The sequence below is a fragment of the Harpia harpyja genome, chromosome 10, assembly GCF_026419915.1.
Source record: "Harpia harpyja isolate bHarHar1 chromosome 10, bHarHar1 primary haplotype, whole genome shotgun sequence".
In the NCBI taxonomy this organism is placed as follows: Eukaryota; Metazoa; Chordata; class Aves; order Accipitriformes; family Accipitridae; genus Harpia; species Harpia harpyja.
The window spans coordinates 1,963,625-1,990,294 of record NC_068949.1 but is presented as its reverse complement, the minus strand read 5'-3'; the positions used below and the strand labels follow the sequence as shown (position 1 = coordinate 1,990,294).

The window sequence follows — 26,670 nt, the reverse complement described above, 5'->3', positions numbered from 1 at the left end:
GGTGAGCCCCTGCTCTGATTCTCTGGTCTTTGTACTGTGGGCACTCGATTGTTCACCCACAGACACTTGCTGATGACTGAGGGGCCAGGGTTTGTCCAAGACGTATGCAAGTGTTTGCAAGCTCCGGTGGAAAATCTCTGAGAATACCCACATCCTTCCTGAGCGTCAGCTGAGGTCCAGAGGGGGAATGGGGATATCCTTGGCCATCCTGCATGACACCGGACCTGTACGTTCAGGGCACCTGAATGCACCTTGTCACATATATCTCTGGAGCACACGGAGCTCTTGGGCTGACCAAGCACAGCGGCGCACCAGAAGGAGACCCGGGAGTGTCTCTCTCCACTGCATTTACTAGAGTACCAGTCATGGCAAAGTTAAGACACATCCACATCCCTGTGCTGAAGACACCTTATTTATTTTCATTTACTTAATGGCATTAAGAAAAAAGCCTCCGGTGCCACGCCAGGTGCCTAGAGTGCCAAATACACCTGCACTCAGCAGGCAAACACAGCACAGGACCTCCAGGGGAGCCGTGCCCTGGTGGAGCTGGTGTGGGGCAGGCACCCCAGGGCCTCCCAAAGGGGTCCGGTGCCTGTCTGCCATCGCCTGAACAGCAACACCATGCCACAGACGCAAGGTCCATCCCTTGGTGGTGCCGCAGGACAAGGAGGCAGGCCACAGCAGGGTGCCCAGCCCTGTGCTTGTGTTCTCCACCCTGGACCGTTCTCCTCTCTCTGAACCTCTCCTCCCATGCCTGATGGCGTGCAGAAGGAAGATGATGATGGTAATGTCCACAGTCACAGTGGGGACGGACCAAAAGGTGTCCACCTCCAAACACTTTCTCTGCAGCACTCTCTCCTTCCTGGAGTTTGTCCTACAAGGCCCACAGCCCTGCAGAGTTTCTGCAGAGTCACCAAACGCCTCTCTGGACACGGTGTCATTCCCCAGCCGCGCTTCTCTGGCCTTGCAGACAGCAGGGCAGTCTGTGGGCAGCTCAGTTCCTTGTTGCATGCACATCTGTCAAACACTCTAGCGTGTGAAGCAGCGTGGGATCCTTGGGTCCCTGTTACCGTATCTGCCTGCAAGGAGTCTGTGCCCAGCCCCGGTGCCACGGCTGAGATGCTGCAGCCCAAACGTGCCCAGGCAGGAGGAGCTGGAGCCTCACAGCACTGTGAAGGTTTTGGATGAAATTAGACGTGGTGGGACAGCTTGCTCACCTGGGGTGCTGCAAAAGAGGGATAGAGGCTCTGCAGAAGAGAGTGCCAGGGAAGGTGAGCGTGGGGCTGGCCCTGTGTGAAGGGGCAGCTCAGATGTATGGAGCTCTTCCAGGATGGCTTAGCTTCTGTCACTGAGGATTAGAGGAAGCAATAAGGGTGACATCGTGCTGGCAGTTCTGAACCTCTCCATGCGGGTGAGGAAGCAGGAAAAGTCTTCTGTCAGCAGCCCAAGGAAGACTGCAGGTCAATGAGCCAGTTCCTGTTGGGGACTGTAATTGCCCTGGCATTCATGGACCGGGTCCAACAGGGTGCAAACAGTCTGGAGGATCTCGGGACAACTTCTTCAGACAGCTCCTAGGTGGGCCAGCAAGGGCCCTGGGTGCTTCACCTGGCTCCAGTACTGGCAAACAAGGAAGATGTGGACAGGGATGTGATAATCAGTGTCATCCTTGGCTGTAGTGACCATGAGATGGTGGGGTCCCAGATGCCGGGGGGGTGAGGAGAGCAAGTGGCGGAGCCTTGGGCTCCAGAGGAGAAGACTTTTCCTTAGGCAGGGGACTGATACTGGTGGGGTGTCCCAGGCCCTTGTGCCTGAAGGCAGGAGTCTGGAGAAGAACAAGCAGCAGTGGATGGGGATCAAGTCAGGTGAAAGGCAGAACATTAAAGCAATTAACTTTACTAAGAGTTGAGAAATGAGTCTTAGGACCATCAAGAAGAAGAAGAAATGTTTTTAGAGCACGCTACTGTTACTGTCTTTAGTGAAAGTAGAACTAAGGCAAATTATGTGCTGGGTTGAGCCCAGGTGGGAGCTAAGCCCTGCTCCCCAAGCTGGGCAGGCAAATCAGAATAAGGAACTGCTGCCATCAGTTTTCTTTCCCTCCTCTGGCCTTGCTGAGGGGACTGAAGAGCCTGTGTTTTTTTTCTAGAGCCATAGGACGCTTTGGGTTGGAAGGGACCTTAAATGTTAGAAGGCTGTGGCATAGGCAGGCAAGAGGGGAGAGGTGTCCCTGGGTGGGCTCGAAGCACCAACCTTTCGGTTAACAGCCGAACGCGCTAACCGATTGCGCCACAGAGACTCCCGAAGGGAGCTCCCTGGGGCTTCCCAACGGCAGGCAGATGTTTGGCCATTGCCAGGGAAGCAGAGCTTCCTCACACGGAATGGTGACTTGGGAAGAGAAACACCACAACCCTCACTGCCCACCCTTCATCTAGGTCTTTCAGGCCTAGGGCCACCTCTGCCCTCCACTGACGCACCCGGAGTAACCCCCTTGGAGGAGCTCTACATGTCTGCGGTGGGGACGTCCGTCCATGAGAGATCTTCAGCAGAAGGTCCCCTTCCATCCCATAGTGACCTGGGAAGCCAAGTCACCAGAGGCAGGGCTTGCCCTAGTCTTGCTCGCAGACCTTGAGCTTAGACAGCTCTCCAAACTCCTTGTTTCAGTATCATCCCTCTCTCCGCGTCTGCCCTCTTGATTCAGCCAAGGATGTCATTCTCCAGCCTGAGGAGCAAAAAGGGTCGACCACAACTCTCCTCCCTCCTCTGCCAGGCCCAGCCTTGGAATCCAGCTGGCATCGTCGTGGGCAATAACAAGGGGTGGGAAGTTTAGGCAAGGGACATGGGAAGTTTAGGCAAGGGGCACGGGGAGGCATGGCCCTGGTGAAGGCTGGGGCCTGAGACAGCATTCCCAGAAACAGTCATGGACATCCCTCCCCACACCTTCTCCTCCCTCCACCCCCCAGACTAGTCAGGCAGCCCCAGCTCCAGCTGTGCTCCTCTGGCTCCAGCTGTGCTCTGCCCCTCACCCTTCACCTTGAGGTGCAATGGGTGAGGAAGCCCCCGTGTGTCCCAGAGCCTTCGGCCCTTGGATGAGCAGACTTCCCCTCAGCCCTCCTTCCTTGCTGGAAGGCCCCCACCCGTCTCTGCTCCCTGGGGCGCAGCACGATGGGGCCAGACCATGGCGGGAAGGCAGGGAAATCTGCCGGCCATTGCGGGGACACCCCAAGTGAGGTGGGGTTTGTCCTGGCCTCTGGAGGGATTTCTGCCTGAAGTTTTGAGAGCAGCAACAGGGACAGCCACATCGGAGTGAGTCGCCCATGGTGCCTGTTCTGCTCCCAGAGCAGGGAACGTCCCACAGCCCAAGCTCTGGGTCCCAGCACCCCAAGAGCTTGGCCCCCTCCCAGCCCTCCATGCACAGGCAGAGCCTGGGGACCCCTCACCTCCCACGGAGGTGGGCTGGCACGGTGGGACGGTGCAGCCTGGCCATGCCCTGGGGGACCACGGCTGTAGGAGTAGGGCCGTGCTGGCCTGGGGCTCCTGGGGGCACTCTGCCCCTGTGGGAGCTGGTCCTCACCTCCTGACCAGTGTCACAAGCTTCCCACCAGCCCCTCGCCTGGCCCAGAGCTTGCTCCTCTCCCACGAGTGGGGCAGGAGGGGGCTGCTGGGGGAACCGGGCTGTCAAGAGTTAGGCTTGTACTTGCTCAGAGGAGAGTATGCTCTGTAAATAGCCTGTCTTCAGCAGCTGCCGTGGTTGCTCTTGATGTTGTCCCGGCTAATACAACAGGCTGGCAGGCAGAGCTCAGCCCCTTTGAGCTACTGCCTACGGGAGCCTTCCCACTCCACAGTTTCATCTGTTTGCCTGGCCTGAGCTGACATGAGAAGCCTCCCCCAAAGACATTTATCTCCAGGGACTCCACTCTGCAGCGACCTCTCTCCCTGTCTCTCTGGCTTCTCGGTCCTTTGCTTTCTTTCACGACTTGCAGCTGAACCAACGCGTCCGATCCGTGCGAGCAGCAAGTCAGCGGCGGGGAACCAGGAGTTAGCAGCAGGTCTGAGCAGCTCTGTGCGGTTGGGAGGAGGCTCAGGCCATGTGAGGGCACTGCAAAGCCCGACGTGCAGGGGGCCAGGGCTCCCGCGTGCCTGGACCCGACCCCCTGCAGCGGTAGGGCAAGATGGGTTCCCTCCGAGCCCCCCTCCTACAAATGCCTGCCGTTGGAGAACGTCCAGCTCAGTCGCTTGCCCTGTGCCTGGCACACTCAGCTCCCAGGACTGCCGGAGCCCTCGGCACTGCAGGTGCCTAAAGGAAACTCCTGGCCCCAGCACCAGGCCTGGTGGCCGGCGTAGCCCACCTTCTTCTCCCATGGGGCAGCACAGGTGGGGAGGGCTGTCAGTCTCCTCCCTTGAGGCGGTGCTGCCTCGGATTGGTCCCCTCGGCTGTCACTGTGCCCTGGTTTGGGGCCCGCCCTTCCCTCAGGGCGGCCTCTGACTGGCCCCAGGCCTCAGGCTGCCCAGGTGCACCTGAGGTGATGCTCTCTGTGATTGGCCACCTGCTGCGGTGTGCTGCCCGCCCTCCCCTGAGGCGATGTTTCCTCCGATGGGCTGCATGAGATTGCTCCCTTGCTCCTCCCATCCCGTGATGGGGCAGGCGGCTTATCAGTCACCGGTGTGCTTTGCTATTGCCAGCTCTGATTGGTGGAGCTGGCATGCCCCGCCTCCAACCATCACCGCCCCCCCCCCCCCAGCACTGTGCCTGGCTTTTTGCACTCTTGCCACCTTTCCTGCAGGCCTCGAACCTTGACTGGTGGGTTACCTATCGATCACATGCCTTGCCCCCGCCTCCTCAAATGCGATTGGCTGTCCTGGGTCCACTGACTCCCCAGGGACTGCTGGGGGGAGGTTGCCAGGCAACCAACTCCACCTTTAGGGCTGAGAGCCTCAGGATGGAGCTGTGGGCCCTGAGGAAAGGCTGGGGGTCATCAAAGGCGGGTTTGGACCCTAAACCTGAGCATTTCGGCCCGAAACATGAGGCTCTGGGCACTACAAAGGACAGGCGTTCAGTTTGGATCACACGTGGGGTGGGACCCGCGGGACAGGGGGCTGAGGCTCACAGGGGCTCGCAGCCGGGCCAGCGTGCACAGCAGCCCAAGGGACAAAGCCCCGTCTCTGCTGGTGGTCTCCCTGTGTGGAGCTGCCCCTGCCCCCTGCAGATGTGCAGAGGCTCGCTGGGGGTGAGGAACAGCACCGGTGGGGCCTGGGTTAACGGGCAGGGGTCCGATGGGCCAGCCAGATGCTGGTGATACGGTCGGGGCTGTCCTGGGCTGTTCCCTGCACCAGCGCGGGCTGGTGCTGGAGGTGGTCATGCCGCGGTGGGAGGGGTGGCGAGGAGATCCCCATGGGCAGTGGGAGGGCACGGCAAGGCCCCAGGACCCCACGGGGAGACCCCTGCTCTGGGGTCTGTCCCGGCATGACTCCATTGTCCCCAGCCCGGGAAGATCTGAGAGGGGCCCCACAGCTGGCAGCCCCCAGCCTGGGTGTCACCCACACGTTGTCTCACCAACCGCGGGGGTGCTATTAGGGAAAGAACAGATACGCTCCCCTTTCGGTGTCTTTTGATGAGCTTTAATTAACTCCGTGGTGCTGGCTGGGGCCAAGCATTGCGGAGGGATTCCTCTAGCGCCTGCCTCACTCGGAGGTCCCTGTCGTCCTGCGGTCCCGAGAGATCTGGAACAACACCACAGGCAGCGCCGTGGGGACCTGGTCCCGGCCAGGTGCTCCCCTGGCCACCCTGCTCCAGGGAGCCGTTTGCCAGGGATCTTCCCACAAAAAGAGACATCCCAAGCAGCAGTATCTCAGTAAAAGCCCTCTGAACCCTTCCTTCCCCATCTCCTGCCTTACCTCAGCAAAGAAAGCTGTAGCTGTCACCCGCAGTTTAACTGAGCAGGAATCCAGCCACGGCAAGAGGTTCTTCACCAGACAGGGGGAGACGAGCCCAGCGTGGAGCAGGACCCTGTGCAGGGGTCACAAGCGAGGGACACACAGTTACCCAGGAAGGCCACAGGCCGGGCCTCCAAAATTCACTTGCGCCGATGCAGACACTATTCTTCAGCTCCCGACGGCTTCCCGGGCATGCCGGGAGGGTCCCAGCGGCCATTTCCCTGGGCACAGCCCTGCAGGAGTTGGCCAGATGCATCCCTGGGGCTCTTACCTGCTCAGGAGACACACCCCCTCAGGGTGAGCCAGGGGGTCTTCCAGGCGAGCCCACACTGCCCAATTCACGAGCAGCTGCATCCATTTCTGCGCCATGCATTTGCCCAGCACCAACTCTAGAGCTGAAAGGAAAACCCTGGCAAAAGAAACAAAACGCAAAATAAACCAACCCAATCAAACAAAACAAGTCCAAATAGCACCACCGCCAGAAACCCCAAGAACTCTCCAATCACAGCAGGTTAGGGGAAGACTGATCTGCAGCAGCGCTAAATACCCCTGGAATGATGCTTCACAGCCTTCCAGACTGCAGCTAACGACACTGGCATTTTCTTCATGCCCCAGACCCACCGAAGCAGAAGAAAACCCACGCCTCTAGACCGACTCCACGCTACTTATCAGCCAAGGCCAACACCTCATACCTCTTCCCACCAGCCTTTGGCCAAGAATGACACCAGTGCCCGCAAGAGTCACTGCTCCCAGCGGGGGTCCCTTGAGGGAGCGCAATGCTATTGTGCGCGCAAGGGTACGCAGGAGGCAAGATGACGGCCGTCCGCAGTATGAGCTGCGTAAGACCTTCCTGCCTGGGAGCTGGAGTTTCTCCATGAAGGAACAGAAGTAAAAGCAACCACGACGACCGCTTTCCACATGTAGGAAGTGGGGCAGGCGAAGCCCTCCCTCAGCCGCACAAAGGCACATGCCTTGGCACGGGGAACTGAAGCCAGCCCCTCCATCTGCCCCTTCGGCTCCTTACCTGCACGGCTTCTCCACGTGCATTTGGCACTCGAGGAACAGTTCTCCCCAGCTGCTCATGAGCAAAAGCAGCCTCTCCTCACCCAGCATTTCACTGGCCCACCTCAGGAGGCTGGGAAGGAGGTGGGGAAGCAGTTGCCTGAGCTCCTCCGTGCTCCTCAGGGCAAGCACCACCTCGGAGATGGCACAGGTGATCTGCGGAGAAACGTGACCAAGAACCACCTGTTCAGGGAAGGCCTTTTCCCACCAGCCTGGTTCCCCCGCGTGCCCGGGGTGGGGGGTCACTGTCCGCAGTTGTCACTTCTGCGACAGCCTTGTGCCTCAGGAGTACCAAACTGGCCTGGCTCCCCACGCTCCTTGAGGCCGGCCCAGCACAGCGCCCTGCGAATCTCCACGGGCACCCGCAAAGGGCACCCGACTCCCTTGCGCCCAAGTATGAGTTAGCAAGCAGATGCCAAGCTGCAGAAATGTGTCTGCCGTTGAACGTACCGTCAGAGTCTCCAGAGCAGTCTGACGGTCGTGCCGCTCACAAGTGGAGGAGCCCGTCCCCGGGCGGTCGTTTCCTGCTCTGTTTAGTTTCTCCGCTAAGCACCTCAGGATCCGAATCCCAAGGATGCTTCTCCCCAGGCTCCTCCACAGCTCCACCGTGTCACTGCGAGGGAAGAGACGTTCACCCCTGAGCCCGCATCCTTGCGGTCCTGCGGTGCCCTCAAACCTCCTCACCTGCAATGGGGCTTACAACGCCCCACTCACAGCAGAGACACAAGCACGCAGTCTTGCTCGGGCAGAAAAAAAAGACCTGCTTCTCAACGGGACCCCCCAGGGCAAGGAAGCTGCAGGGTCCCTGTTTGACTACAGTGGGGAGGTGGGTAGTGCACGTACCTGTCCATGAAGAGACTCTTCTGGAGGAGACTGCTGATTACGGGCTCCTGGTGAAAGCGGGTGAGGAGAAACACTGCATGGAGCAGGAAGGGCCTGTGGGTGCTCTGCTGCATGTAGCTGTAAAGGGTGTCCAAGATTTTTGGCACCTGAATGGAAGAAGAGGAGAAAGAAGGGCTCGGTGCATCCTTTACCCCCTCCTGTGGGGCCCAGACACAGTCATTCAGCACATGAGCGATGCCTGCTCCCTTGACACAGAGTCCAGATCCAGCTCGAAACCTCACGCCTTCCACCCTGCCTGACCCTGGCTCACATCTGGAGCCCAGTGTGCTCTTGGCAGTCGTGCACATGCACGCGCACACGCGTGCACACGCTCACACGCACAGCCTCAGTCGCTGCGTGTGCCTGGGCCCAACCGTATGAGCAGCTGCGTGCCCTGTGTGCACACAGAGGACTCGGACCCATTTCACGCTCAACGCTTGGCTAACTCTCCCCATGCGTCTGTAGCGATGCAAGGCCACGAACAAACACGCTCTTCGAGACCCTGAAGATGCCTTGCAGGGCCTCTGCAAGGGCACGTGTCTCCTTCCAGAGGAACCCAGTTCTCCAGGGATGCTTTTCCTTGCCTCTACCCTCCTGAGACTAACTTGAGTTAGTCTGCACTGCTTGAGCCACTGGTGGCCCTAGAGCCCAAGTGGAGCGCAGCAGAGCGTGAGCGGAGAACAGGAGCCTTGAAAGGGCAGGCACAGCACGAGGCCAGAGGCTCCCAGGCTACAGATGGGCAGCAACTAGTGGCTAAAGGAAGGGCACCTCACAGGCTGGGTAACCCCACAGTCGGGGAAAGCAATGAGAGCAATGAACAACTATCCAACCTGTGGAAAACCTAGCATGCCCAGCAAAGCTCAGAGTAGATGGAATTGGGGACCAGTGAAGAAAGAGAAGGGTGAGGTGGGTCCCGGGGCAGGGAGGACTGACAGTGACCCCAGAGGAAGGGGAGGAATGGCAAGGTTGGTGCCTCCCAGTGCCTCACTCATGGGAAGGACCCGGACCAATGGCAGACTTTGGACAAGAAGTGCCCATAGCCTTGTCACCAGCTGGAGCAGGCGCCAGCAGCGGGTGCTAACGCACGACTCGGACCATCAGTAGCCCCTTGGCTCGGCACACAGGCGGCATTTCTTGAGCCCATGCCAACTGCACAGGGTGTAGTGCAACAGCCAACAGGAGAAAAGACAAAGTCTAATGGAAAAAAAGCTCTCCTTTACCTCCTGGACTATTTCCTTTCTGCATTCCACCAGGAAGACGAACACCCACTTCCACACTGCTCTTGCACATGGGGGCATGACATGCAGCAAGCTGCCCAGGACGGCAGTCAGAAAGTCCACAGCCTGTGCTGCAGGGATGCATCTGCAAACAGCCTGGAGAGAAGTCAGGAACAGGAGAGCCCGCGTCACAGCTCTGCCCCAGCGATTCCGAAAGGAAAGGCAACTTGACGGGACCGTTAGTTCAGCAGTCACAGAGGGGCCAGTCACTTGACCCTCCTGCTGTGCCTACAGTGCTGCTTACATCTGGTGCCGCTAAGCGATTTGGAAGTGTCTACCCCTTGTTGTTTGCTTATATACCGAATTTGTATTCTGACAAGAGCACTCACGCACACACACGTGTGTGCAAACGCACACATCATGGTGTCTGCTCCAGCGTGCCTAAAGGACGGTCTTGTCTCAAAGCCTCCTGTTACTTGCTAACAACAGCTGTCCTGGACAGCTCGCTCTGGAGACAGAGACTCTGGAGGGGAGCAGGGAGACGTGCAGGAGCCCAGGAGCTGGGCCCCCACCCCACTGTTTTGGGGCCAGTTACCTTTGTTATTTCGGTACAGGTCTCCGCCGAAGTCTCGGTGTCCGGGCTGTTCAGCTCCTCACAAAGGCACCAGATCTCATCTGTTTGCGGCACCTTCATTCTCTTGGCTGGAACAAACAGCAGGAGAGGAGTCACGTCTACAGAAAGCCAACCTCTGGCCCCAGATACCAATAAAGGAGAACCCAAGTGGTGGCAGGGAAGGCCACAGGGAAAGCCAGGGCCCTCCTGAACGTGGGGCAGCGGGATTTCCTGAGCCCCATAAATGGCTGACATATCCCGGGCTGGAAAGAGCCCTCTTCCTCCTTAAACCATTTGCTGGGGCTTCAGGGTTTCAGCAGCCTCTGCTCCTAGCAGCTGCGTCCCCTATTCCCACACAGGCCACCATCGTCTCTGGGAGGCAGGAAACCTCCCTGTGACTTCCTCAGCACAGGCAGACCCTGCTGCCTGAAGAGGAAAGGGTGCAAACACAACCCTTTGCAGCACGCTCTGGGCCTGCAGCTCAGATCCCTCCTCCCTGCCCAGTTTGCTCTGGGCAGCAAATTGGTTTCCTCTCTTGTGCTCAACAGGAGATTTCTTCCCTGCCAGGGATGACTTTGGAGACTGCCTGGGTAGCTGCCTGTCTCTCCAGGCTGAGGGCAGGGAGCGAGGGGGAAGGCAGCCTCTGAAACGTCAGGGACCTCATCCGAGCGAGCTGTCTGACCACCCTCTGTCTCTCCTGCAACGTGGAGGGGGACAGTCCCCAGCATTGGTGACAATGTCCTGCTCTCAGACAGCAGTGAGGGATGGCCCTGACCACCCAACCTCATGCACGCCCCGGGGAGGTGGGACTCAGCAACACTCTCTCAGGGATCCTTCCTGAGATGGGCTGGGAGGCAGAGGGCTAACAGGGTGGGGGCACAAAACCAGCCGAGCACGTTGCCTCCCCCTTCCCTCCACGGGACCCCGGTGGCGCCAGGCCAGGAAGGCAGGGAGGATCGGGCTGAGCGAGGCTGGGAAGCGCCTGCTCTCCTCACCTTGCATTTGGAGAAGGTAGCCAAGGCAGACCCATGCCCTCTGGCGGCACGTGGCCAGGCAGTCGCTGGTCAGAGACCCCAGCAGTCCCACCAGGGAGCCGAAGTGCTTGTAGGGACATCCTCTCTGCAGGGGACAGCAGCAGGAAAAAGGTTGCAGGCAGCCCCAGCGCCCGCTCGCCTCTACTGCCCTGCGCAGCGACCAGGCAGAAGGGCAGGCAGAAGGGCTGCCCCGTAATCCCAGGGGCCCCGAAACCCAGCACCCAGCCGGGCAGGGCTCCTTTCCAGGGCCACGAATGGTGGGAAGGGGGCACCAGGGCACGCGGAGGGTCCCTACTCACCATGAGCTCGCATCGCTCCTTGCAAGCGCCCAGCACGTGGGTGAAAACCTGCAGGGCTCTCTCCCGCTCCCATTCTTTGGCTGAGGTGAGCCAGCCCTTCAGGACCTGGGGCAGGGTGCATCTCTCTCGCAACGGGAATCTTTCTCTCCCCGAGATCCCTCTCCCTCTCCCTTCTTCTCTGGCCCCTTCCTGGCGCATCCCCCGCCCCACCAAGCACTGGCCCCGCAGCCTTCACCGCCTCGCGCTCTGCAGCCGCCTCTGCCCTGCGTCAGGTCTTGCTGCCCTGCTGGCGTCTCCCCGCTCTGGCCTTCCCCCCAGGGCTGCTCTCGCCCAGCTCAGGGCTGGCTCTTGGCTTTCCCTCCATCAGGGCCCACTTCGCTGCCTGTCCTGAGGCTGCAGTGGCCGGGCGCTCCTGTCCCCCAGCCCCGGCCGGATGCACAGCCCCAGAGCAAGGAGCCAAAGCCCCATTTGTCTGTGGGAAAGGTATCCACCTCCTATCACCCACTAAGGTCTCGATTCTCTGCCCTGGCAACGCTTTCCCTGTTGCCCCGTGGCTACTCACGTGGACCACGTCGTCAAAGCAGGCAGAGGTCGCCTCAGCCTCCAGAAGGGTTTCTATGAGGTGGCCCAGATCTTCCATGCCTCTCCTGTGCAGAAGCTAAAAGCAGCAAAGGAGAGCTGAGGTTATGCATCATGGGGGCTGCCAGGGCGTGCTGAGGGGGGATCCTGACCCAGAGGTGGGCAGGCGCTGGCCGGTGCGTACCTCCATGTTCACAGCTGCCCTCACACTCTTCCTTCCCTTTTTCATCCGCTCCTCGGAAGGATGGGACAAAACACTCTGGCAGCACACTGCCAGCAGGTTGCGATTTTCCTTCCCGCTCAGAGGCGGCCTCAGCTTGCTGGCCAGAGGAAAAAGGGAGACAAAACAGAAAGGGGATTTACTAGCCCTCTCCAGGGTGGCTTAAACCACAACTGGGTCCCTCCTAATCGAGGGCCCCAAATCCAACGCCCCCAGCCCATGCCAGCGAGCACTGCCTTCAGCTCCAGCAATTCCTACCTCCTCCCAGGCAGCAGGCAAACCCCCACCAGCAGGTTAAGGAACCCCTGGGGCTCCCTTCTTCTGGGAGACACCTGGAATGGGGAACACCCTCCCACTCCACAGCCCCAGCAGCTCCTGGCCCCATGCTCAAGCTGGGCTGGGGCACACTGGGAGTGCCCAGAGCCTGGGGAACAGACCTCACCTCAACTCCTCCAGGGCCTGAAACACTCCATACACCAGCGAGTCCCAGGGCTCCCTCTTTATCCAGGCCTGCAAGTCCCAGAGACAAGCGCAGAGTTGGCAGCGGGCAGGGACACGGGACAGCCCTCCCGCCGCCCCGGGGACAGGCTCTGCTGCCAGGCCTGGGCAGATGCTGCCCCATCTCCCCCACGGAACCCCAAAGGCACTGCAGGAGGGACCCTGCTCCTCAGCCACAGCCACCCAGGACCAGCACCCAAGGGCCCCACCAGCTCCGGACACAGCTCCAGGAGCTCGCGTGAAGCCGAGAGACCATCGTGCCTCTGGGGAAACCAGTCTGATGGCGCAGCCCACAACTCCCCCGTGTGACGGCTCCAGCTGCGGACACTCACCAGCAGGGTCCGCGTCGCCTCCTGCTTTAAGGAGAGCTCAAAGCTGCCGCAGTCGCCCACAGCCTGGATGGCACAACTGACCTCGGCGATGCTCTGCACCAGGGCGAGCTTGAGCTGCAAGTCCTGAGGCCAAAGAGAGCAAAGCACCCCTTGAACTCTTTGAAGAGCTGAGAGGTGGAAGAGGAGCATGGGCAGGGGGAACCCACGGAGGGCTTGCATCTGGACGTTGAGGACAAACCCCTCCTTGGGAGGTCTTTAGGAAGAGACCGCCCATCTCGGTACACCCCAGCCCCGAGGGGCCGGAGCTGGGGCACCCGGGCATCCCCACCCTATGCGCCCTGTGCTCCTACCCTCTGTTTATCTCTGGACAGCCTCAGGATGTTGCCCATGATGTCTTTATCCACACAGGTGAGCAGCTGCTCCTTGGGGGCGTGCAGTGCGATGCCGCCGTAGGTGCGCATGAGAGCAGCACGAATGGTCTGGGTTCTCTCCATCTTCTGCCGCCGCTGTACCTGTGTCGACAGAGATGCCCTGAGACGTCAGCCCCGGGACTCCTGCGGGCTCCTGCGGCAGGCCCTGCCCCGCACCCTCGCCAGCTCCTTGTTTCCCCCAGCACCTCCCAGCAGCTCCCCAAGCCACTCCTCAAGCTGCGAGGGCTGGGGCTGGGAGTTGTTCCCACCCCGCAGCTTGAGTTCTCTCTCTTGGAGAGGGAGGAGGTGCAGCCAGCATCGCACACGCTGCCGGCTGTTATACCACTGACTCGAGAGGTCGGGGAGCTGTCTGGAACCTTTCTGCGGACAGGTACCCGACATAGCCTGTCACGGTCCTGCTCAGAACCGTGCAGCCTGTGCGGGTCAGTGGCGCAGATGAGCCCGGTCTGCTCACCTCCCCAGGCCAGGCTGCACTGCTCTCTCTGCAGGGCCCTGCCCTGCCCAGAAAGGCTTCCCCACAGCCCCCAGGTGGGGAGCAGAGCCAACGAGACCTCACCAGGCTCCTGCTCCCAGCCCTCAGCTTTGAGGAAGGGGCAGAGTGTCACACTGCGCCCACCCCCTTGTCACCAGCTCCTGCTGAAGTTAAGTCAGGGCAACGTGGCTGCAAGCAAGCAAGCAAGCAAGCAACCGCTGCAGCTGCCCCAGCTGGGTGGCTCTGACCCACCAGGTGCCAAACCCCATCCTCTCCAAAGACACCTCGGGGGCCCCAAGGCCAGGATGTCCCCTCTGAAACACAGGTCTCGGGTAGCTCTTCCAAGAAGGTTAATCTAAAGGCAGCTGCCACAGTGTGGCTGCTGCAGGTGTACAAGTGGAAAGGCGGCCAAAAAAGGAAAGCCAACCAGCAACCCCCTCGTTCCTTTACCTTCCAGCCCGTGGAAGCCTGGTAGGACCAGTCTCTGGTGAAAGTGGCAGAGAACATAGTCACCGTGCCCAGGACCAGGTGGAAGTGGCTCTCGGCAGCGTGGGACACAACAGAAATCATTCCCTGCAACCACAGAGAAACAGGGAGTCGGTTCCAGTCCAGGCATTCAGCCGTGGCCAGCGACAGTGGCCAGGCAGGACGTTGCAGCAAGCAGGAAACAGCAGCAACGGGGAAAGCAAGGAGGTCTGGAGCTGGGCCAGGAGCAGCCCTCCCTCTCCCCCAGGAAAATCCAGGGGATGCTCAGGACAGGAGCATCACCTCACCTTGGCCTCAGACAGCTCCACAGGGTTTGTGTCCCGCAGGAACCTCAGCACCTGCCCTTGGACGTGTCTGAGGTCCTGACAAGCTGCCAGCACCGTCCCAAGAGCCTTGTACAGGAAAAGCTGAAAGAGAAGAAGCCGAGCCCGAGATGCAGTCACGGCCCGACCCGTCAGGAGAGGGCTGGCCCCAGATGGACCCGACCACCTCCGGGAGCAGGCAGAGCCGGCCACGATGCCAGGCTGTGGCCAGCCGCTGGGGCAGCCCAGGGGAAACGCCTTTTGGGGACGAGGGAAAGGAAAGCAGTGAAATCTGCCTGCGTGGGCAGAGCACCAGCGCCAGCTCCAGCCCCAGTGCCGGGCAGGACACACACCTTCTCCCAGGAGCCGGCAGCAGAGCTGCCCAGCCGCTGGCTCAGCTCCTGGCTCAGGCCTACGGTCCAGGCCTCGTCCTCGACGGGCTCCAGCGACGCTCGCAGAAACTGGTGTGAACAGGAAAGGAAGCGAGTGTTCCACTTGACCTTTCCAGGCTCACGTGTCCCGGGACGCTGCGGGGGAGAGCTGCCGGGAATGGCAGTCTCTTCCCCCACCCCACCCAGCCCTCTTTTTTCTCCTAACGCCTCATGTGAGACCCCCCGGCAGGCCGGACTTAGAGGAGGAGGCAGTGCTAAGGCGCGTGCCACAGCGTTAGAAGGCATTAGCCATCAGCCGTGGCATGTGTGCAGGCAGCAGCTCCTCTTGAGTGGGCAGGCACCTACTGCCGGGGGAGGCGCAGGGTGCTCAGGAGGTGCCCCCACCTCCTGGTGCCTACACAGGCAGCCCCGAGCTTCCTCCCACAACTTTGCTCCCTCTTCTCCCCCCTCGATTTGTGACACCCCCCGCGAGGATGCTGTACCTTAAGCACACGGCGCTCCCACTCTGCAGAGGCCAGGGAGCTCTCAGTTCTGCCTAGGAAGCAAGAGGAAGCAAAAGCTCTCGCAGCTATTTAAGCTCACACCAAAGACGAGTCCGGCACTCTCCTCTGCAGTCCGACCTCCCAAAAGTCCCAGGCCATCAGGCCGGAGAGGGCCTACGCGAAAGCCCTTGCGAGGCCAAAGACACGGGAGGGATCCCAGGGGCAGTCCTCAGAGGCATTGACTCAATCTGGGGAAGGACACACTGACCGCAGCAGATCCCCACTGAGCGACTGCAGCTCCCAGAACAACTCCAACCACCCGGTCCCAACACACGTTTTCTCCCGAACCACCCACTGCCTTTTGCCCATTTCCAGCCCTTCTCCCAGGCTACTGCCGAGGACAGCTGCTGCAAACCTCGCCTGGCCTGGGGACTTGGTCCTCCAAAGCCGAGGGCTGCACCCCCGCCAGGAGCACCAGTCCCGTCCCTCTCCCAGACACCATCCTTGGGTGATGCCAAGACCTGCCCTCCGAGGGAACATCAACGGCCCCGTCCATCCCCTGGGCCGAACTGGTGCCAGGGGACAGCTGCCCCCAGCCTCAGCACCGGCTCCCTGGAAGGGGAAAGGCAGCGGAGCAAGTGCTGGGGAACTGGGGGCAATTCCCCTCCGTCGCGCCGGGCAGCTGCGTTTTCCTGCCCCCCTCCCTCCCCTCCAGCCTCTCCCTCCCCACCTGCACTTTACCTTCCAGGTACTGCAGCAGGAGGGGGATCTCGGTCGCCCACGCCACCCCCAAGCCTCTGTGGATCCTGCCGTGGAGGGCCTGCAGCAGCTGCAAGGCAGCGACTGCGCGTTCGCGGCTCGGGTAAGGAGCTGCCGCCACCACCTAGAGGAGGGCAGGAGAGAAGGGTCGCTCCTGCCGCCAGAGCCACAGCTTCTCCCAGCAGGGAGCTCGGGAGGGAGCTCGGTGCCGCTTGGCTGGCAGCAGGCAGCCGATGGCTTCACCCAGGGTGCTGCCAGCCCTGAGAACGGAGTGGGATCCCTGACGGGCTCGGGCATGCTGCCTCCTGCTTGGGGGCTCCCGGCACTGGCCTCAACAGCATCTCTACCCCGGGATCTCCCACCACCCCTGGCCAGAAAAGCTCTTTCCCCAGGGCCCCGCTACTCACCAGCAGTCGAGCCAGCAGGGCCTGGGGAGCCGGCAGCCGGGCTGTGGGGAGGCAGAAAGGCTGGCTGAGCCGACGAGCCTCACACCTCCGATAGCCCCACACAGGGCTGAGGGCTGAGAGCAGCTGCGCTGCAATAGCGCTGGCTGGGGGGCTCCCCAGGGCTGCCCAGCAGGAGATGAAGGCAGCTCCAGCACGGCCAGGAGCGAGCCCCGGCTCACCAGGAGAGCGCTGCGAGCAGGAGAGCCGGGCCTCTGCGCCGGGCAAGGGGCCACGCAGGGCAGAGCGCCTCGTGCCCAGCAGCAGAGCCTGTCTCTGCCCTTTGCTTTTCCTGGGCTCCTGCTCAGGGCTGGTGGGGCGCAGGGAGATGCGGGCTGGCCTGACCCCTGGCCAAACCCAGCAGCAGCACTCGCTGGGGCTCCTACCTTGCTCCTGGGAGTCCATGGCATCCGGCTCCTCCTCCTCCTCCTCGCACCCCGCTCTCTCCCGTCTCTCAACCAGGGCTCGGAGACAGCGGGAGAGCGGGATCAGCATGCCGCTGTACTGGGCTGGCACCACGTACTGCAGCAGCCTCGGCCACAGGAGCTGCAGAGAAGAACCGGGCAATTCGCCACACTGGCATTTCCACTCAGCTCGAAGACGAAAAGGACGGGCTGCATTTCCCTGAGCCTGGTGCGCTTCAGCGCACGAGGGGACAGGCTCAGGGCCTGGGGGAGCACAAGGAAAAATGTCCTGAAGGCAAGAAGTGGCCACAGCAGCAGGGCAGAGGGCAACTTACTTTGGTCATCCCTCTCAGAGTGACGTCCAGGGAGCCCAGGATGTCCATGCACAGGGCTCGAATTGCTTTATCCTCTGGGTTTTCCCAGGCAAAAAGGCCTCCTGCCACCTGTAAGACAGAGTTGGCAAACCCCCAGTTCCTCTCGGCTCCCAACTGATGAGGCTCAGGCACGCCTCACCAGTGCTCCTCTTGCTCCTGTGCCCGCCTCCCTCCTGAAGGCCAGACGGACCCAGCTCGAGGACCGGGTCCCAGACCCTGGGAAGGACTGGGAAGCCTGGGAGCAGACAGTGCCGCTGCTTGTCTACACGGGCCCCTGGGGCCCAAATGCTGCTGTCGTGCCACCAAAGCAGAGGTGAGGAACGTGCCCTTCAGCAAGGCTGTGCTCAGTGCCAGCCCTGGAGGCAGCACACCCAGCCCGACGGATGTGGAGGAGCACCCAGAAGCCCTTTCCTTTGCCCTGCTCCCAAAGCAGAGCCTCCCCGGGCCTCAGAGCAAAGCGACGCACATGGATCTCCCAGCTAGAGGGAAGGTCCGGCCAGAGGGAACGTCCTCGGCCAGTCAGCGGGAGGCTCGGCCGTCCCCAGCTTTCACCTCCTGGGCACCCGGCTGAATGCTGGGAAATGCTCACCACAGGGACTGCCAAACGGCCCGTCCCCTTGCCAGAAGGGATGTGGGCCCCCAGACTGTTACTGGATGGGCAGGGTGTGCTTTGGAGGGCCAGAGCACGAGAACACCACAGAAAGCTCCTCTAGCCAGGCCCGCCTGTCTGCACTGGCTCTGTTTTGCTCACCGTCCATCAGCATTTAAGGATGGAAGATGTCCTGCCCCTACAAGACCCTCCCTTTGCAAGGCGGCTTTGCCGGAGGCGCCTGTGGGCACAGCTCGGCACCACAGTGCCGGGTGGCATGCCGAGGTGTAAACCCACGTCATCCACTGACATCTCCACCAACATCGGCACAGACACCCACGAGGAACGGCCATTCGGAAGCGGCTCTGATGGCAGTGCCAGCGCCGATGGCTCTGCAGCATGGAGCTCTCCAAGGCCAAGGCCGCCGGCAGGAGCTCTCAGCAGGGTCCAGGCACTGGTCAAAAAAAAAAGCCCTGGGTGTCCTGCTCTGCCCTTACCAGTCTGCCCGAGGTCCGGCTGAACTCGCTGAAGATGTGCCCCACCACATCCCATGGCCAGCAGCTCTGGGATCCGGAGCTGAGCAGCTCCCTGCTGAACTCCAGAACTGCCCTCCGCACCTGCCAGGGGGGGAGTGTGCTTATGACCCTCCTGTTCAAAACCCAAAGGGTTTGCTTGGGGGCAGCCTTTGTGGCTCGCAGAGAGGTGGCAAGGCCACGGCAGAAGCTTTCGCTCCTGGCGTCAGGGCTGGGCTTCAGCACCAGGCTGGACGGGCATTTGCCCCACAGAGCACAGTGACCTCCCCGCTCCACTCTGCCAGCTCTCCCCAGGGACGAGCCATCAGCCACCACCTGGGCAACGCGCCAGCACTTCCCCAGGCCCCCTGGCTCTGTCCCAAGGGAAAGGGTTTCTCTGCCTCCCCTGGTGGCACCCTCCCTTCCCAAACCAGTTCACCTGGGCACTGGGGTCACTGCACAACGAGCACATGGCCTCCACCACCTGGGGCAGCTTCCCTCTCGCCGCACGTCCTGGAAGAGATACGGAGAGGTGTGCATTGAGGCAGAGCCCCAGCGGCAGAAGGGATCCCCTGAAGCTTCCAATGGGACAGAAGAGCGGGGCCTGACTGGCTTCACGGGAAGCAGCGGCGTGGCCGGAGCAACCCCACTTCCAGAGGCACGGCTATTTTACAGGGACTGAAGGCTATGGCAACACAGAGAACACGAGAAACAGCACGGGTACGAGCAGCTCCTGTGCAAAGGAGCCCACCTGCCCGCCCACCAGCCTGCCCGTGTTACAGAGCTTGGAGCGTCGTCCCTGGTGTGCCGGCATTTCTAACTGCCGGGGGAGAGCCCTGTTGCGGGGCGTCAGCTCGGCTGGGGGACCCGCTCTTCGCAGCTCCCTTTGGGTGCAGGTGCACCACTTTCGGCCCGTTCCTGCTGTCAGCCCAGCAGCCCCAACCCCTGCCTTGCGTCCCTGCTCTGTGGCACTGACCGTCAGAGTGGGCCAGCACTCCCAGCAGGCCCAGGGCTGCCACGCGACTGGCCTCACTCCCACCGCTCAGCTGGGAGTGCAGAAACATGCCTGTCTCCTCGGGGCGCATTCGTGCTGCGGGGAAGAAATCGCATTCTGCATCAGCAGGCAGCTGTCCCCAACAGCCAAGGACAGGGAGAGAGCTGCCACGGCATGGCGGGCCATCGCCCAGTCTCCTCTCCTTACCCTGCAGCATGATGCAGCGGGACAGCACTGCCTTCTGGGCCAGGCCAGGCTCCTCGGTCACATCAGAGAGCTGTGGGAACAAGGTCCATTTTAGAGAAAGTGGCATCAGTGCTGAGAGGGACTGAAAAGAAACGGTGCTCTCCGTTCTCCTCTCCCTGGGCACTCTGGGCATGGGACCCACAGCCGAAACCCAGCCCAGCCCACAGTGGCCCCGGGCACGCACAGAGGTTTGCGGCAGCCCAGGCTGCCCAGGAGCTGAGGCTGAGCAGCGCTGAAAGGCTGCCCTTAGGGTGCTGGCGCTCCAGAGTCCTCCTGCGACTTGGCCGAGAGGGAAATGGCTGTGGGAACTGGGCTGCCCCTCAGGCCCATTCCAAACAGCCAGGATCAGGCCTCCTGCAGCCTTAAGGTGGCACCTGGATCGAAGTCCTGGCGTGCTCCGGGCCTGCAGGAAGGTCCCAGCGGAGGAACGCCCTGCTCTGCCCTGCCAGCCGGCAGGTCTTTCCCCTCCGCGGCAATCACGGGTGCAGGCCCCAGGCTTGCGGCAGGGCGCAGGGCTCCCCTTACCTGGCGGTGCACAGCGGTGCTGATGGCAAGAGCCGTGCTCTGCGGGATTGGGGTCTGAACTCCCACCAGTATCTCCAGGACATAGCTGAGGCTCTACAAGAGAACGGGGGGGAAGAGGAGGCTAAAGCCACCTAAAGGCACTTGGGAAGGGAGAAACCCAGAACATCTGCGATAAGGGGAGTCCCTAACATCAGCTCCCAGGGAAAACCCCGATGAGCAGAGCAGCATCAAGAGGGTCTCTTTCCTCGGAACGGAGCCCGGGCTTGACAACTCAGTTTCCCACTCATCAGACCTTGCCAGTCGCCTCATGGGACTGGACGTGGCCCTGGGCATTCGGGCAAAGCTCTTCCTGCACACAGAGCTCCAGGGAGCTGGCAATGCCTCCCTTCCCGAGCAGATGAGCCCCGGGGACTCTTGCCTCGCTCCCGCCCTGCCCCGGGTTTCTCTTTTCTTGCCCAAAGAGCCCAGGAAACCTCAGGCCTCCTCTGCTCTTCCTGTTCCTTCTCTAAGGGCTTCCCAGCTTCTCCTGGCACCCCACAGCTCCCCAGTGCCTCTTAGCACTCGCACAGACGCACCCCAGCAGCCACGCCGGGCCCTGCGCAACATCTCACCTTGGTGACCCGGGAGGTGTCTCGGACCTCCTTGTATTGCTGCAGGAGCCAGAGGAGCTGCTCCCAGGTATGGTCTCGGTGCTGCTCCTCATGCAGAAGGACCCCCAGCATGGCAGCCACTGCCCCGAGGACAGCCTGCTTGTCCTGAAGAGGGAAGGGAGAGGCTCCGCTTGGAGGGCTGAAGGTCTGCCTAGTGCTCAGCATCCCCTGGACACCAGTCTGCCCTTCCCACTGGGAGGGGTTTCCCTTTCCCTTCTGCCCTGCAGAAGAAGGGCTCGCTCCAGAGGAGAGAGAGCACTTCCCCACCCTGGTACCCCAGCCCTCTCTGCAGAAAGGCCCCAAGGCTCGGCTGCTTCCCGTCGGGAAGCCCCTCGCCCCTCTGCTCGCACCCCACTGGGCAGAGACTGACCCACTGGCACGGACATCCCTGCTGCAGCCCCAGGCGTGGAAAGCAGCACTTCTCACCTCTTCCTCCTTGCAGTCCAGCCAATTTGCCACCACATAGCGGAAGACCGGGTAAATGGCTTCACAGAACTGTGCCACCCCCTTGCGAGGGAAGGGGCATTGCTCCCAGCTGCACAAGTATGTATGGACTCCTTTCGACCATTGCTCCAGAACTGCAGCAGGACAAAGGAGAAGGGAACATGTGAGAGTCTGCAGCAGGGACGGTATCTTGCATTCACGCCCAAGCCTGCTTTAAGGACAGTCCCAGGCTCGGCAGGGCTCAGCCCAGGACTAGATCTGGATCCGAGGGCAATCTGTGTTCTTGAGGTGCCTGGATTCAAACACCCCACTGTTTCTCTCCTCCTCACACCCATCGCACCTTCTCCTCAACAGCCCCTTCCCCTCTAGCATTTCTCACTGCAGACCCTTCCCTTCCCTTCCCTTCCCTTCCCTTCCCTTCCCTTCCCTTCCCTTCCCTTCCCTTCCCTTCCCTTCCCTTCCCTTCCCTTCCCTTCCCTTCCCTTCCCTTCCCTTCCCTTCCCTTCCCTTCCCTTCCCTTCCCTTCCCTTCCCTTCCCTTCCCTTCCCTTCCCTTCCCTTCCCTTCCCTTCCCTTCCCTTCCCTTCCCTTCCCTTCCCTCATACTCGCCCTTTCAGAGCAGGGAGTTTAATCCCAGAGGGAAGCGGGGGAACAGAAACCATGGGAAGGGACCCCAGGAGTTTCTCTGTGCAGCGCTGCCGTGTCCTGCCCACAGAAACCTCCAGGCCTTCCCCCGCTCCTCCTACACACTCGCTGCATTTTGGGATTGCCACGGGCTCACACCCACTGCGTTCCCTCTGAGATCACAGGGAGGCATCGAAGGCCGCCCCTGCCCCTAGGACCCCAGCCAAGGAGCCGACACTCACCACTGCAGACGGCATGCAGGACCTCGCCGCTCCCCACCTGGGTCAGCACGGTGCGCAGGGCGAGCAGCGTCATTCCCACAAAGGGGATGCACCGCAGGGCTGCAGAGGAGGCAGGGACAGAGGGACCGAGAGGGTCGGTGAGAGACACGGGAGACTGGGGTCCATCCCTGCCAGGGCTGGGGCTGCTGGGCCACGCAGGACGTGCCGGAGGGCGTGGGACGGGCTGCCTTCCCCAGGGGGGACACAGGGAAGCCCTTTGGGGAAATGGGGAGGACGGTGCGGGGCCAAGACCCCGCGGGTTTGTCTCCAACAGGTTCCCGCCCTTTGGGAACTGGGATCGGGCTGATAAGGCAGAGCTGCCAACTGGCCCTGGCACGGAACAAGGAGGCACGGCAACTCCGTAGCCCCCCAGTTCAACACAGGGCGTTTAGGGAGGGGGAGGATCCCTTCTCCTTGTTATCACAGATCTCTACCCAAGGCCCAGGGTGCCATACCATATCTGCGGGCCATTTTGCCCAAGGTGAGGAGCACAATCTCATCAGGGACCTTCCTCATGGCCTTCAGGTGGCTCTGGAGCTCCGACATGACAAAGTGGAAGTGGGAGCGGGCCAGAGCTACCAGGACGTCACTCGCGGCCATCTTCACGTCACCTGTCACACCCTGCAAAAGCGTCACAGGTTAAACACTCCGGAGAAAAAGGCTGAGGCACTAGGGCAGGCTGAATGACCCCATCTCCTCTGCAAGACCCCTCGGGACAGCTGTGCTCGGGGCCGAGCGGCTGCTGCCTCTCGTACCCCGGGACAGGCGAGCAGTTCCCTGGCGAGATGAGGGAGGCTTTTCCCCAGAACAGCCCTGTGCTGCTGCCCCCTCTCCCTCTCCATGGAGATGCCAGGAACAAACTGCCGCAGACTCAAGACCCCCCTGGGACCTCTCTGTGGGGCTGGTGGGTTGCCACGGCTCTTCCTCAAAGCAGGACAAACAGTGTTGAGCTTGAACCCAGCTGTCGCTCAGGTCGAAACAGCCCCGAGTCCGCTTCTCTGCACAGATCTCTGCCTCCCTGTGGAGTGATTGCTAGAAGTGACTTACCAATATGTTGCCCGCACCCCCTTGAGGGAAGGCAAAACCTCCGGGGTGGAATGCAGTGGACACGCAAGGAATTGGTTCCCTAATAATTCTCTATGCAACGTAACCTGCAACCTTAGATGTTAGCAACACCAAGGGAGTTTGGTGTGCTGACCCTAAGAGAAGTAACACGGAGGGTGGAGTGGAGTGGAGACGCCACGGCCAGTCTCTGTGATATCATCGCAGGGATAGGGAACTGGAACGGTAGGAACGGTAGGTCCCTGCATTGAACCCACGGAAGCAAGGAGGTAAAATAATGGGGGTTCTGTCAACCTGCTGCCCTACTTCTGATTTATCTCCTAAGTGTCCTGTCCTGGGGTACTGACACGCAAAATCACGTCCTCTGGGTGAACTTTGCTCATTATAATACCAAAGCACACCTCCATCCCAAAAGCTACCCGCCTCCAAAGTGCAACCACCCCTCACTAAGCCTGTGCTCTGAATTTTTTCTAGCATGTCCTTTTAAAAGCAAAGCGAGAGAACTTAATACCAATCAAAGTAAAGGCATGCATGACTAGAGTCACTCAAGCTCCAGCTAAATAGGAAAATAGTATAAAAAGGCCCAAAGAGAGGGGGACTATTAGGGAAGATACCATCATGGACAAGTTGGGAGGACAGCACTGCCTTCTGGGGTCAGTCGACAGGCTGAACCTCTCTTCCCCCCAGAGGGACACCTCTTGGGTGAGATTCGAACACTCGGCTGTACCGAGTGCTTTCCCGGGAAACTTAGAATTCTTTAGAGCTCTTTTTCTTCCATAATTTAATGCGCTTGTAGTCGACTATATTATTATTTGCACCTGCCTTGCAGACAGCGTATTTATCACCGGCAATCCAAAAGAACCTGTACTCCTTTTGCTTTAATAAACTGCACTGTTCATTAAAATCTAGCTGTGATAGTTCGTTGAACGCGACTAAATTGAAAGTACAATGCGCTATTTGTGCATCCGTAATCGTGATAGTTCAACGTATTGAACGCGACCGGACTTACAGTGCTGAACTGGGCATCACCCAGAATCTAAGCTTAGCCGCCCCCAGCCCCTCTGACATCTAAGGACAAGCTGGAACGCAAGGGGGTTTATTTTCTGCCAAAAGGCTTTACCCCTTAACACAACACTCCCCTCTCCAAATTCCCTGTCATGACGAGTCCCCAGAGCCTCTCCCTTAGGACCTCTGCCGGGTCTGAACAACCGAGGAACAGCTCTGCGCCACTCTGTATTTCCCCCCAAACCAGGGGCAGAGGCAGGCTGCTTTGGTGGCCTTGAAAGAGAACAAGCTCACCTGGGCCGCTCGCATGTCACTCAACGCCTCTGCTATCAGGCGGTTCACAACGCCACTCGTCAAACAGCCGTCGTCTCCCCACAAGACGCTCTCCAGCTCCCGGTACGTCTCCACTCGGTCACCCTGGGGACGGACCACAAAGGGGAGGGATGGGACTTGCTTTGCCCTTGTTCCCAGGGAGCCGCGAGAGAGACCTGCTGCCCCCCAAATCATCTGCGTGACACAGGCACGAGGGACGAGTTGCAGGCATCGGTCAGGACAGCCACGGGGAACAGCAGGATCTTCCGCGGCGCCTCTGACACTAGCAGAGAGTCAGACAGGGAGATCGACTCCACCGGGGCAAAAGGCCATGTGGGAGCCTGGGAGGTCACTCCTGAAAACGGGGGACGCGGAGGTCAGGGGGAAAGTGCCGGACAAGGAAGGGCGTGACTGTTCACTCAACTCCTGCCTAGATTTTGGCTAACCCAGCTCATGCTAAGGCCTGATGTATGCTGGGAGCAGCACCATTAGGTCAAAGCGAGAGCACCGCGTAGGCAGGACAGGTGGCCAGAGAGAGCTAAAGGGCCATGATGCAGCCATTACCAGCTGCGGATGGCTGTCTCCGGCAGCCATTACCTTTTGTCTGGCAGTTTCCTCAGAATCCACTAACGTAAGGAAATGGTATAGACCCAGCCTCCAAGCTGGAGGGTATAAAACATCAGCTTACTCAAAAAGCTTTTGAAGCGGATCCAACAGCAGCTGAACTGCTGAGGCTTTCATGCTTCCCGGTGTGACACAGGGGACGCCCGCACCGTGATGGAGGAGGAAGGGTGAGCGCTCTCTCCGTTGGCTGGGTAATTAATGCTTTTTTTTGCTCATAGGTGCACGATATTAAGAGTTACAGATTATAAGTTATGAAACCTTATGACTTGACTGGTGAAGAAGTGAATTCACGTGATAGACGAGTCTGGGAAAAGGGAATTGAGCCCCCGCTTGTCATGTTTGTTTATTGTATTTCTTAATGAGCTCATGAAATAAAGTTTAAATCACAGCATATGTTGTCCTGTACATTTGAGAGATCCAAATGGACCGTGACAAAGGGGAAGGCATGGGAACGAGACCGTGCCCTGAGGAGGGGAAGCCGTGAGCACCCTGCGCCTTGGGGCACAGTGTTGCTCCTCGCACGGGCAGGAGCCCCAGCACTGGGAGCTCCCGGGGAAAGGAGTGGGGAGCAATGGCATTAGTCCAGCTTGAGCAGCAGGATCAGCGCCTGGGGACAAAGTGCCTGCAGGAGGGCAGAGGTGCTGTCAGGTGAGACGCCCCTCTGCCACGGCACCCGGGGAAGCCAGGGGCATGGAGGGGAGCCCTCAACCCCCACCTCACCTCATGGTCTTGCAGTCGCTTTAGCAGAGAAGTCCCGACGGCCACAAAGGTAGTGACGGCCGCAGGGACAGTCCCCGTCACCCCGCCTCTGTCCTCAGAACGCGCAGGTCTGGACTGGGAACGCACGCATGGGCAGAGAGCTGCAAGAAAAGAAAGAAAAGGCTTTGCTGGCTGCAGGGCTTCGCACCAGGGAGGGGTGAGGATCTTCCCAGACTGCCCCAGCACTAACAGCCTGTGCTGGGCTGTACTGGCAAGAGGGAAGTCAGTGGGATGAGGGGAGGGAGTCTTCCCCTCACCGCAGCAGTGGGAAGACCACCTTGGGGGACTGGGCCCATTCTGGGCTCCTCAGTGACAGAACGGCAGCAATGCGCTGGAGCGAGTCCAGCACAGGGGCCCTGAGCTGGCCAGGGGATGGACATGGGCTCCGCAAGGAGAGGCCGGGAGGGCTGGGGCTGGGCAGCCCTGACAAGAGCCGGCCAGCCCAAGTCACCTCTGAGCGGTCCCCAGCTGCCTCACGGAGGGCCGGGAGAGGATGGAGCCAGGACCCCCTGGGACGTGCCTGGCAGCAGGATGAGTGGTGATGGGGACGCAGCCCCCAGCACCCGGCTGGGACAGACACTGCCTCCAGCACGTATCAGACCCCAACCTCCCACCAGCCCCTCACCTGTGAGCGCTCTCATCCTCCGCATGGGCAGCAGGATCCCCCGGATCGACACGCTGCTCCTCCAGGCAAAAGCCATGAGAAACTGGGGCAGCACCAGCCCCAGGAGGAAGATGTAGAGCCCAACCATTGTGACCTCACAGAGGTCTCCTGCGACATGGGGACATGTGCTGGGGACGCAGCAGCACCCTGGGGACCCCCCCAAGCCCAGAA

The 26,670-nt window shown here is 60.6% G+C and overlaps 1 protein-coding gene across 1 annotated transcript; it reads right to left on the bottom strand.

The window, feature by feature from the left end:
- Positions 1 to 52: 52 nt before the first annotated feature.
- Positions 53 to 26,670, bottom strand: LOC128147318 (maestro heat-like repeat-containing protein family member 2B). Its single transcript, XM_052799780.1, has 35 exons — positions 26,461 to 26,670; positions 25,797 to 25,936; positions 24,435 to 24,557; positions 22,529 to 22,694; positions 22,035 to 22,133; positions 21,152 to 21,303; positions 20,687 to 20,830; positions 20,076 to 20,168; positions 19,512 to 19,581; positions 19,287 to 19,400; positions 18,750 to 18,823; positions 18,296 to 18,415; positions 17,171 to 17,278; positions 16,818 to 16,977; positions 16,396 to 16,436; positions 15,971 to 16,112; positions 15,230 to 15,282; positions 14,709 to 14,816; positions 14,341 to 14,460; positions 14,018 to 14,140; positions 13,015 to 13,176; positions 12,665 to 12,787; positions 12,277 to 12,344; positions 11,799 to 11,934; positions 11,598 to 11,693; positions 11,036 to 11,140; positions 10,698 to 10,821; positions 9,685 to 9,791; positions 9,093 to 9,245; positions 7,834 to 7,979; positions 7,441 to 7,603; positions 6,953 to 7,146; positions 6,200 to 6,337; positions 5,896 to 6,001; positions 53 to 208 (listed from the first exon to the last, which is right to left on the bottom strand). Exons 1-35 carry the CDS (start codon positions 26,585 to 26,587, stop codon positions 53 to 55), a joined length of 4,254 nt encoding a protein of 1,417 aa, XP_052655740.1. The 5' UTR covers positions 26,588 to 26,670.

Bases quoted from the DNA above. Each gene is read 5' to 3' on its own strand.
- LOC128147318 (XM_052799780.1), bottom strand. From the start codon at position 26,587: ATGGTTGGGCTCTACATCTTCCTCCTGGGGCTGGTGCTGCCCCAGTTT. The intron at 19,582-20,075 runs GTAAGGGGAGCC...TTGTTCCCACAG, and splicing joins GCACCGCTGTGCACCGCCAG to CTCTCTGATGTGACCGAGGA. The intron at 9,246-9,684 runs GTAACTGGCCCC...ACTTCTCTCCAG, and splicing joins CCTGTACCGAAATAACAAAG to GCTGTTTGCAGATGCATCCC.